Source organism: Ictalurus furcatus, chromosome 9 (assembly GCF_023375685.1).
Source record: "Ictalurus furcatus strain D&B chromosome 9, Billie_1.0, whole genome shotgun sequence".
Lineage (NCBI taxonomy): Eukaryota > Metazoa > Chordata > Actinopteri > Siluriformes > Ictaluridae > Ictalurus > Ictalurus furcatus.
The window spans coordinates 2,013,514-2,025,906 of record NC_071263.1 but is presented as its reverse complement, the minus strand read 5'-3'; the positions used below and the strand labels follow the sequence as shown (position 1 = coordinate 2,025,906).

The 12,393-nt window shown below is 41.7% G+C and overlaps 1 protein-coding gene across 2 annotated transcripts in view; it reads left to right on the top strand.

Moving 5' to 3' along the window:
• Positions 1-11,508, top strand: part of bcl11ba (BCL11 transcription factor B a) — a 58,071-nt gene extending 46,563 nt beyond the window's left edge. The window contains exons 3-4 of one of the 2 annotated variants that reach the window (XM_053632517.1): positions 7,778-9,634; positions 11,272-11,508. In XM_053632517.1, the coding sequence (XP_053488492.1) occupies positions 7,778-9,634; positions 11,272-11,294 (1,880 nt within the window). In that variant the 3' untranslated portion in view covers positions 11,295-11,508. Of the gene's footprint in view, positions 1-7,777 lie in introns of both variants that reach the window. The other variant, XM_053632516.1, reaches the window with a different exon arrangement.
• The last annotated feature ends 885 nt before the right edge of the window (positions 11,509-12,393 follow it).

The following is a 12,393-nucleotide window of genomic DNA, read 5'->3' as shown; positions in this document are numbered from 1 at the left end:
CCAGCCCTGCTAGCAGCCTGCACCTTTTACAGCTGTCTTAAGCAGCCCTGGTCATTAGAGCACGCGGAACAAAATTCATCCCGGGCAATTAAAATAGACCGCTACATGGTATTTGAACATGTCTCTAAATATGTAGACCTTCCTTTCTTGCAGAAGTTAAGCTTCTAGTTAAGTGAGGAATGAGACACGCTCCGGGCGAGGTGTGCTGTAACGAGAAAATAGTCCTGGAGGGTTTTATTCCTTTTATTCCGCAGCAATTTGTGTGTTTTTTTAAAATTTTTTTTTATCCATTTACAGTTACATTTGATGTTGTGAAACACTCTCATCACTTACTCATCAGAAACAACTCTAACACTGGAGACTCCTTCCTTAATTGGTGAATAACAACATGCGTTAAAATCATCAGGGTCAGGTTTTGTACGGCATACAAGTCCCCGCGCGCGTTATCCGTCACTGTACGTCGAAACGATAACGTACCCGTCAATCGGAATCGAGAACTCACCAGCACGTACTGCGTATTTTGCGTCATCCCCGGTGCGATCCTGAGGTTTTTGGAATATTCCCTGCTCCGAATAGACGTCTCTGCTTTTTTTTTTTTTCCTACGCCAGTGGAGAAAATGAACGTTAGAATTTTATGTCCCCGACATTAATCGGAAACTGTCTGGCGATTGGCACTTCCCCGGTAATTGTCCGTGGAGTGCTAAGCCTGTTTCTCTCACCGAGCCGTACAGCCTACCATAATAGCCGTGATTTAATTTAGCTATTTAACCTGTAATTCCAGCAATATTTATTGAAGAGCGAGGGGAGAAAATTGGGCCATTAGGCGCCGAGGATGAATACACCGAGATGAAAATGAACACGCCTAACTGGTAGTTGACCTCCGCGTTCTGTGGCGGAATTTTATTAGCACGGGCCGCTGTAATTACCGCAAATTGAATCATAGCGAAAACCGAAATCATTCGGTAATGAGCATTTTTTTTTTTTTTTATTCGTTATTGCACTTTGCGACGGGGATGTGAGGTGTGACGTCCCTGCACGAGGCCTCGCTAAACGAACACTGAGTATTCTGGAGTTGTAATGCGCCATTTTTAAACAGCTTTGTCTTCCTAGACGTGGGTATTGTGTTTTTTTTTGTTTGTTTTTTTTTTAAAGCACGAACAGGGGGATGGGTAGTGTAGTGCTGCCAATTTATTTGTGAGCATTGTCTTTTTTTTTTCGGACGACATATGGCACGTCCTGTAAGACGCTGTGAGATGCAAATTCAGGGGAGTCTGACTTTAAATGAGGCAGCGACGGTGACATGAGCCCTTTTGAAGAGTGCACATCACAGTACTCCGGGGAGGAACAGCAGGGGAGCACCCACAATGCCGTGCGGCGTCGACTCGCACCACCCACCTCTTCTCTTACAGTACGAGAGCGTTCGAGTGAAGTGCCGAGCGGCGGAAACCCTGCAGTCGCAACATCAACTCGGGTTATTACCTGCGTTTTCGTTTTTTTTTTTTAACTCCTTGGAAGAGCAGCAATTAAGTCTTCGACTGTTTATGTAGAAATGGAGTGAGATGGCTAGGAATAAACGATGATGCATCGCTGTAAAGGCAAAGACAATCTGCTACGCAGACACGCAGACACGATGAGACTTTTGATTTTTTTTTTTTTTTTTGAGAGAGAGTTTTGTCTCATAGTAGACTCTTAAAAGTTTCAGAGATCCGTGCTGCCGCCGTGGCGCTTCACACACCAAACAGCAGCTTGAGCCTAATTAACGGGACGTGCGTCTTTCTGCACATCTGTCCGAGGAGAATCTAACTTCATTTCCGAGCGCAGTGTCCATGCTAATAATCATCCTGCTGTATAGTCATCCAGAGGCTTGTAGTGAGGAGTCGCAGTAAATGATCATTAAGGGCCAGACTGCACTTAATCAATACAAAACAGCCTGCGAGAGAGAGAGAGAGAGCGCGAGAGAGAGAGAGAGAGAATGAATCACACCTCATTCTGCATTACACTAGCTCTAATCAGGAATCACTTACAGAAAAGTCACACAGGCTTCACAAATAAATAATCACACGTGTTTCTCACATATACGATTTTTTTTTTTTTTTTTTTTAACACACCTCACTTTTTTTCACGTGGACCTTTCAAAAGTATTTTTTTTTCCCGTATGATTGTTTGACATGATTCATTTCACTTCACTTCACACGCTCATTGTTCTGCAAGAAGGGTGCGGGTGCGAGTGTGTGTGTGTGTGTGTGTGTGTGTGTGTGTGTGTGTGTGTGTGTGTTTATTTATTTATTTTTACACGTGATTTATTTTGTGATTCTTTTATTTCCACGTGATTCTTTACACACGATTCTTTTTTTTTTTTAAACATATTAATTTTGCATGTGATATCGATATGTTTAAAAAAAAAAAAAAAGGATTTGATTTAGAACACGTTGAAATGCACCTTTTCACGTGATCACATATTATTTTAAAAAATAAAATATATATATATATATATATATATATATATATATATATATATATATATATATATATATATGTATATATATGATCCCACCTTACAATCATGCGACATCTATGTGATTTTTCTATTATTAATAACAAAACAAAACAAAACATAGGCTGTATATCTGGGAATTTACATTTGTTGCGATTCAACTTCATTAATAAGTGATGGGGAAAATAGATTTATTTATTTTTTTTCATTTGTTCCTTCTTTCTCAAACTCGGTCCTAAACTTTTTTTTTTTTTCCCCTTCCAGTTTCGCGACAAAATAATCCCAAAAAATATTTCCCGTGTCATTTCTGGGATTCCTGAAAGAGCAAAATACACATTTTGATTTAACGATCAAATGTACGGTGTAAACGCATTGGTAAATTATGAATAACTGGGAACACTATTATTATTATTATTATTATTATTATTATTATTACTATTATTATTATTATTAACACCATTGTAAGATTTACTTTTAGATATCTTATCCAATTATAGTATAATGATTTGCTGACCTAATCTTTCACAAATGATCTTGAATCACAATGACATGACGTACGCCTTATACTGGTGCGTATCTTTTTCCTTATTTTTTTATTTTATTTATTTATTTTGTACAATTGATTTATTTGATTAAACACATTTAAATAGTGAAATGAAACGAAACCGGACCACGATGAAGCACTTGTATGTTGGAGGCCGTGCTCTCGGAGGCATGGATCTGTTTTTACTGTACAGGCGTTTCTGTTGGAAATTTGGATGCCATAAGTGTAAATGCCAAAAGCAGGAAGCTCAGCTCCCTTATAGGTCCAACGCGCTACTGAGCGATCCTCTCTCTCTCTCTCTCTCTCTCTCTCTCTCTCTCTCTCTCTCTCGCTCTCTTTCTCTTCTGCGCTCGCTGTTCCCTCTTTCCTCTGTAAGCCGTCCAACGAGGCTCTTGCCAAAGCCGTGTGTGAACCACAGCCAAACAAAACACAGGCAGCAGTCCAGGCCAGCGCGGCACGCTTCCACTAATAGAGAGAGAAAAGGCTTCCAGACCCAACACGCTACTTACAGCACGGCGAAATTCTTTACGCTAGATAATAGCTTAATGACAGCCTAAATGAAGTCCCCGTAGTAAAAACCAATGTCAGCCAATGAGCACCTCATTAAAGGATGCTATATCCCCTTTTCCCTCCCCCTCTTTATTCAGTTTCGAAGCAGGCTTCATTGTGTGGAAATCTGAAATTCCAGGAGATTTCTCCTCTTTTGTCCTCGCCTTACAATTCCGTTCCATTTATTTCTCTCTCTCTCTCTCTCTCTTTCTCTCTCTCTCTCTCTCTACCAAACTATCTGCTTACTTTTAAGCCAAATGAATGAAAATGAGAACACCTTCCTCATGAGCTCGGTCCTGTATCCGCGATCGAATTTGGACGCAGTAACAATTTCAAGTAACCTCGTTTATTTAATAAAAAAAAGAAAAGAATAGAAAAGAAAGGAAGAAAATCTGATTATTAAGACTGGTATGAATAACAATCGGCGAGCGATGATCCACATCCTGACTTCAGGTGTCATTTTTTATTTTTTTTTAAAACCCGGGATTTATTTGCTTTTGATTAAAAAAAAAATAATAATAATAATAAAAATAATAATAATTCAGTGGAAATTTGGAAATCATACTAATGATTAGCCAGCGTTATTAAGAAGTGTGTTTATTTGTGAGAAATAAAAATGGTGCCTTGCCGCTTGTCAGTCATTATCCGTGTTTGTGACGCTAGGACAACGAATTAGCGCCTCAGCCTCCGTCTCGTCGATCTTTTCTTTATTCCGATATTATCTTTTTTTTTTTCTTTTTTTTTCCGCTTGTAAGAGCTGAGGAGTACAAAGTAGCTCTTTTGCCTTTTTATAATGATTAAAAAGCGTTCAAATAATTCAAATAACACTCCTAAGGATGCGCACGGTGCTCGGTGACATTATATAACCGAAGATGGGTGCTGTTATGAATCACTTGTCCTGGTATTTGTGGTTTCTGTCCATCCTGTATAAACGTAGAACATGCAGGTGAATATATATATATATATATATATATATATATATATATATATATATATATATATATATGCTTGTCGGTGCATTTGTTCCTGCATGTGTTTGCATGTTTATGCATGTTTATGCATATGTATGTGGGTGTGTGTGTGTGTGGGGGTTAGTACAAGGCCGGGTGGTAAAAAAAAAAAAAGCTAAAGCGTCTCGCGCTGACACAAAGACCGTGGGGAGACGATGCGGTGTTCGGGATGCGGTGCAGGTTTTTCCCTCTCTCCCCTTTTCTCTTTTTTTTTCATATGGAAATGTGAAATAATGGGGTGATTAAATAGAGCTGTATATTAAAGTACAGCTGACATTAGAATTAGCATAATGTGCTCTCGCCTCAGGCTGCATACTTTATTTGCCATCTGCGTCGGACTGCGATTCCCCCCCCGGGAGGGCAGACGCTGAACACTCCTCAATAAACTCACGGCCACAAAACAACCATCCCGGGCAGCGGCCGCTGATTCGTCTTAATTGTGGGGCAGAAATGAACATTCGGCTCCCTGATGACTTCTGTTCGGTCTGAAAGAAGTTGAACTAGTAGTCTATAACTAAGCGCTTTAGCGAAAAACAACACACGACTCCCGCTCTCGATCTCTCTCTTTCTCTCTCTCTGTCTTTCTCTTTCTCTCTCTCACACACACACTAGACACAAAGCCAGCTTGTTTTCAAGATGTCCAGGCCTCCTTTACATGGAGCATTATCTTTTCAAAGCCCCAGCCATAAAACAACAAGAAGGCGGAATAGCTGAATAGTGTGTGAATATTTCAAGTGTGTGTGTGTGTGATTGTTAGAAGGGGGAAAAAAAAATAAATAATAAAGGATGGCCTTTGTGTGTAAGCGTATGCTCCGTCCACTGTAATTAAGTTGAACTCTGTAGAGGACAGGACACACCGCAGAGGCGAACAGCTGTGTTCTTCGCTCTCCTTAAACGCAAAAGGGCGCATAATGAGCGGGAAAAACTTTCACGCTTCATTTTCGTTTCTCAGTGAGAGGATCGAAAATAATAATAATAATAATGATGTTGATGTGGATCATGGCGATGCTTTACAGTTCATGAGAATGCAAAACTTTATAAAAAAAAAAAAAATATATATATATATATATATATCTGCGTGTTTATTTTGAAAAAAAATCCACTTATGTGTATATAAGCAATTTTTTAAATATATATATATAGAGAGAGAAATGTTACTATAAATATTTCTGCATGAAATTTATTTAAAATGTAATATATATATATATATATATATATATATATATATATATATATATATATATAATATATATATAAAAGAAAAAGAATGAAGGGATATATTGCTTATTTTCCACGCTCATACATTGTTGTGTTTATCCTGGCAAGATTTGTTACATAAAACGTTCTGGTATTTCATTTTTTTCTTGTTCAGGCGATGAACACAATGTCAGGGCGGCGTAAACCCGTATTGTAGAGGCGCGCCAGGTTTTTCCGAGCGGCGTGTAGAGGAACGCGAAAGGCCAGAGCCGAGCCATTCAGCCGATCTGCTCTTTCTGATCCTGCACAATGGATCAGAGTCAACCAGCCCTGTCCTCACTCCTCTCAGCTGAGTGTGCACTGTGGTCCTATTGTTCTGCTCGCGTACGCACACACACATACACACACACACACACACACACACAGTGGTGCATTCAAGGAAAACCCTCATAAACACGCGCGCGGAATCAAACACCCGAACAATTACAGCAGCATATGTTTTCCTGCATGTATTAAATTGGCGCATTAGGTCAGAACACCAAGCTTTCATTTGGTAAATAAATGGAACTCGTTTCCGGGCACACAATTACCATTTCCACTCTGTGTATCGTTTTTTTCTTTTCTTTTCTTTTTTTTTTTTTTCCCTTAGCGGTCCCTCAGGAGTGAGCCTGACTGTTTAGCATCCTTTTTCACCGTACGCTCGCTATAGAGGCCTTGTTTGTGCTGCCGCCGTAACGAGTCCCCTTTGCATTGGCGGACCTGTGCACTCGTCCTGCACCTTCATCAATTAGTCATGTGTAGTTAAAGGTACAGAAGGGGGCTAGTAGTGCCCCTGCTAACATGACTCTGTCTCACACACACACACACACACACACACACATTAAAGATCTGATCATGATTTTCCTCCTCTATTGAAATGCAACCGTTTTGCAAAAGAAAAAAAAACAAACCAAAACAACACATCAAAACACTGTGACTGGGGTTTTTAATTTTAACAAATAATTGCTTTTAAAATGCTAGGAGGAAGAGTGTGAGGTCAATTTGGTGGTTAATTTGCCATTCCACACCATGCCGAGGAATTGTTTCCGAGCAGTATTTTGTACTCAAGAGAACAGCGTGTTTGGTTAAAAAGTTCTGCTAATGTGGTGTTATTAAAAGGGTGGACGGCTTTTCAGGGGACGTGATAATAGAAAAAAAAAAATAAAATAACATCAGAGAAATTCTTAATGGAAGAGCAAATAATACCCTTAAGCTACTTTAAATGCCAAAGACCTTGACATGGAATAACAAACTTAGCAAGATTTTTTACCCCCCCCCCCACCCTCACCCTCACCCTCACAGCCTCTTAAATCTCTGCAAGTATTTTCCCTACTTTATTAGAAACCATTTATCTTGATGGGCCCATTTTTTTGGTCTTTTTTTTTATTTGTTTCCCAGAGGGGACAAGTTTATTTGTTTGATAGTGATAAGAGTCCCTTAAATCACAGTTTAAGTTGTTCTTTTGCAATTTAGTGCCATATTACTTTGGCATCCTAGGACGACCTCGACGCTCCGAGGGGTTTCCGAGTTTAGAACGTTGCAGCGCTAATAATTCCGTCATTTGCGAGGGGGAAGATTAAAGACGAGTTGCTATAGGAGATGTCATGTTCCCACAGTGCTAACCCATCAGAGCCTGAGTATGGAAATGCTCTTGTCACGAGCTTGTCAAGTGTGTGCAGTGCTCTTCACAGGGCAGCGTGATGAGTGAGACTGTGCCTATTGCCCAGGGTGTGAGGCAAATTTTGAAGCATGTCAAACGCCCCAGAGCGAAGCTTGTTCTTTGAAACATCCCATCGCTTTGCTCGGAGACCGCATGCTTCATTTAAAATCATGCTAGCACATATACAGAATTTCCCGCAGTTTTGACGGTGTCGTTAAATGTTTCTTCGTTTAGACACAAATGACTAAAAACTTCTCTTTTTCTTGTCTTCTTTTTGCTTGCAGGTAGAGATGAACCTTCGAGCTACATATGCACGTCATGCAAGCAACCCTTCCCCAGCGCCTGGTTCCTCCTGCAGCATGCCCAGAACACCCACGGGATCCGCATCTACCTGGAACCCAATGGCTCCAACACGTCGCTCACTCCACGGATCACTCTTCCTCCTCCTATTGGTGCTGAGTCCATACCCCAGTCCCCTCTGACCAACTTCTTAGGGGACAACAACCCCTTCCATCTGCTCCGGATGACTGGGCCACTGCTTCGAGAACCCACACCGGGCTTCGTTGAGAACCGTCTCCCAAACACCCCCCCCTTTGTTAGCCCCCCTCCACGCCACCACCTAGATCCCCATCGCCTGGAACGCCTTAGCGCCGAGGAAATGGGTTTGATTTCCCAGCATCCCAGTGCCTTCGAGAGAGTGATGCGCTTGACACCCATGGCCATGGAGACCCAGTCCATGGATTTCTCGCGCCGTCTGCGAGAGCTGGCAGGTAACAACAACTCCACCCCTCCGCTCTCACCCAGTCGTGCCAACCCTATGCACCGCCTGCTCAATCCCAACCCCTTCCAGCCTAACCGCAAGTCACCCTTCCTGAGCACCCCTCCACTGCCACCAATGCCCCCAAACAGCACCACGCCACCTCAGACACAGGACAAGAGCAAATCCTGCGAATTCTGTGGGAAGACCTTCAAGTTCCAGAGCAACCTGATAGTGCACCGGCGAAGCCACACAGGAGAGAAGCCTTACAAGTGTCAGCTGTGTGATCACGCCTGTTCTCAGGCCAGCAAGCTGAAGCGCCACATGAAGACCCACATGCACAAACCCGGCTCAGTGACGGGTCGCTCAGACGATGGTCTCTCTGCCACTAGTTCACCTGAGCCAGGCACTAGCGACGTCACAGGAGATCCCATGAAAAACAGGGATGGTGACTTCCAAGGCGAGGGACTAGGGCCAGACAATGAAGAAGAGGAGGAGGATGAAGAAGAGGAGGAACTGGAGAACGAGAGTAGGCCCGAGTCAAACTTTAGTATGGACTCGGAGTTCAGCCGTAACAGGGAGAATGGCTCCAAACCTCCAAATGATGAGAAGAGCCTCTCCTTGGGTAAAATGGTAGACAATGTGGGGCTGAACTCTATTCAGCAGTACAATAACTTGATTGTTGACAATCGTAAAAGGCTTCCCTTTTCAAAGAGGGGCTCTGATGGACAGAGAGACACAGGAGATGAGGACTCGGTGGTGGAGGAAATGGATCATGTGGAGCGGGCCACCGTGAACGGCAGGAACTGTGGCTCGGGTGATTCTTTCTCAGGCCTGTTCCCTCGCAAGCCCACCCCTATCACCAGTCCCAGCCTCTCCAACTCCTCCAAAAGGATCAAAATAGAGAAAGACTTGGACATGCCCCCAGCGTCTCTAATCCCCTCTGAGAACGTCTACTCCCAGTGGCTGGTGGGTTATGCAGCGTCACGGCACTTCATCAAAGACCCCTTTCTCGGCTTCACCGATTCCAGACAATCGCCTTTCGCCACCTCCTCCGAGCACTCGTCAGAAAACGGCAGCCTGCGGTTCTCCACACCTCCTGGGGACCTGCTGGACGGGGGCCTTTCTGGACGCAGTGGCACTGCCAGCGGTGGCAGCACGCCTCATCTGTCCGGGGGCCCGGGACCAGGACGTCCTAGCTCTAAAGAGAGCCGGCGCAGCGACACGTGTGAGTTCTGTGGCAAGGTTTTCAAGAACTGCAGCAACTTGACGGTGCACCGGCGCAGCCACACGGGTGAGAGGCCCTACAAGTGCGAGCTGTGCAACTACGCCTGCGCGCAGAGCAGCAAGCTCACCCGCCACATGAAGACGCATGGGCAGCTCGGTAAGGAAGTGTACCGCTGTGACATTTGCCAAATGCCCTTTAGCGTCTACAGCACGCTAGAGAAACACATGAAAAAGTGGCATGGCGAACATTTGATGACGAACGAGGTCAAAATTGAACAAGCTGAGAGAAGCTAAGCCAGATTTCCCATTTGCCTCACAATTCCTTGAATATTAAAAAGAGGGTAGCTGGATATTCTGTTTGTTTTCCTTTTCAAATAATAATAATAATAATAATAATAATAATAATAATAATTTCAATTAGATTTGCCTAAGAAACTGCCATCTGAGAAAAAATGACAGAAGCTAAGGGAAATTGGAGCGGGTCTAAACTGCCTAATTTGGCATTTTTTTTTTCCAGTCTGTCAGTCTAACAATGGACGAATTAGATGATGTTTAAATGGAGCCTTTAACTGTGCAATAATTTCTGTATTTATTGGATTTCGTAATGTTTTGGCATGTGCAGGTGCATTTTTCTTTTTTTTTTTTTTTTTTTTTTTTTGTTCATTGTCTTACTTTTAAATTCAAATGCTGTGATTTTTTTTTGTTGTTGTTGTTGTTATTGTTGTTGTTTTTTAAACCCAGACAAAAACAAAAACCTGAGATTGAATTTTTATCCACGACAGAGTACAAATTTGAGAGATCTTTAGGCCGCTGCTCATGAAATTGTATATTTAAGCTACATGTAATTTCTTGAAGAGAAGCCGGGTTCGATCTTCGATTTTTTTTTTTTTTTGAAAGAAACTGAGAAAGCTATCTTTGTGTTTGTTTTGTTTTGTTTTGTTTTGTTTTGTTCGTTGGTTTGATTAGTCATATTAGGATATAAGCGGACAACAATCCTTAGACTTTGTAGCGTGAACGCATTCCAGACGTGTCAATCTAATAGGAAATGTAGCACTGAATGTCGGACGTGACGGTAAATCTGGAGGATCGCGGAGCTCGGGTTCTACGTAACGCAGAGAGAGAAGGTAGTTCCGGTACTAAGTACCGATCCAGACGACACCAATCAAGCAAAAAATTTTGCTTCAGTTCTTGCTCAGATGCTAACAGGTGTACGACCTCAATTAACGAGAACAGTTTTTTCCCCACCTCTTTTCGAACGCCGACTCTTTGGTTGTTTGGACGTTTCGTTGCGTCGTTTGCGCTTACATTTCTTGAGCAGGACGGCTAGCGCGAACTCCGACTATCAACATGACTACCTACCTAGCTATGATTAGCGCCACGTTTTTACATAAACGCGGCTAATTATAACCACGCTGACATTCCACAGACAGCCATACGGTCTTACATGGGTTGATATCGAAGATTATGCAGGAGAAATACTAGTTATTATTATTATCTTAGCTAGCAGTTCTGATTCGAATGATCTGATGTACATTGATGAACGTTCGGGCGAAACGCCGAACCGATTTAGCCAGATTAGCGGAAAGCTTTCAGTCATACACTCATTAATCATATGTCAAAGTGCATTTGTATGTATATACCAATCATTTTGAGAATTAAATTTATAATGTACTGTAAAGGTGAATACAGACACAAGTCGTATGCACGGAAAAAAAACACAAAAAACAAAATATGTTTTAATCTGTTTAAGCGAAAACAGTAAGACTTTCTTTTTCTTTCTCTCTTCTCATTCAGGACTTCCTGTGATGTGTAGTTGAAGTAGCAACACGCATAAAGAATGCGCAGCTGATTTTTTTTTTTTTTTTTTTTTAAAGCTCCCCTTTCCTTCCCTCCTCCGCCCACCCCCCCACCCCTTTTTTTTTTTTCTCTCTCAACGATCACTCCCATCACCTTAATCACAACCTCGATTCGTATTTTACCACACGAGGGCCAACAATTTATAGAATCGAGGAGATATCACGGTTTAAGAACCCGCCCCTCCCCTGCCCCCCCCCCGCCCCGCCCCGCCCCGCCCCGCCCGCCCCCGCCAAAAAAAAAAAAAGACAGAAGAAGAAAAAGAAGAGAGAAATCAGCCGCAGCTCTTTGCAGTTCGTCCCCGCACTTTATGATTTGTTTTGTGCATTCACGACTTCACGGAGAAAACGGCTTCTGAGCAAGAAATTACGCTGAAAAAAAAAAAAGGATTTTTAGTTTTGCGAAAGGGATCATCTGAGATTCGAGTGCCCGTGTTGCAAGGCTTGGCTTTCACAACACCGGCACTATAAAAGTGAAATTAATTTATTTGGACGGTTTTTGTACTGCCGTATCAATTTGACATGAGTGTGCCTTGAATACTGAATACTGATCTTCCTATTTATTGTCTCGCAAAAGACAAAAATGCAACGGTTTTTTCTTTCCTTTTCCTTTCTTTTTTTTTTCGTGTGTGCAAAAAAAAAAAAAAAAAAAAATCTATAAAATGTCCGTAGATCTAATCTGCTTCTTAAGAAATAAATAAATACATAAATAAATACATAAATACATAAATAAATGAATGGAACGGATCGGCGATCGTAAATAAATTCTTGAATAAAGATTCTTGATCAAGAGTAAACAGCACAATAGTGGTGTGTATGTGTTTGTAGATATGTACTGTACATATAGAACAAACACACACACACTCACACACACACACACACACACACTATATACATTATAGACGCATATATGTGTATTTCTTCACTTCAGGATATGACCGAATCCCTTGATAAAAACTGTACATTGTTTTCCAGAATTTTGTATTTTTTTTTTATTTTAATATTATTTTTATTTACATTTTTTTTCTGTTCTTTTTTTTTTTTTTTGCTACAAATAGACAAG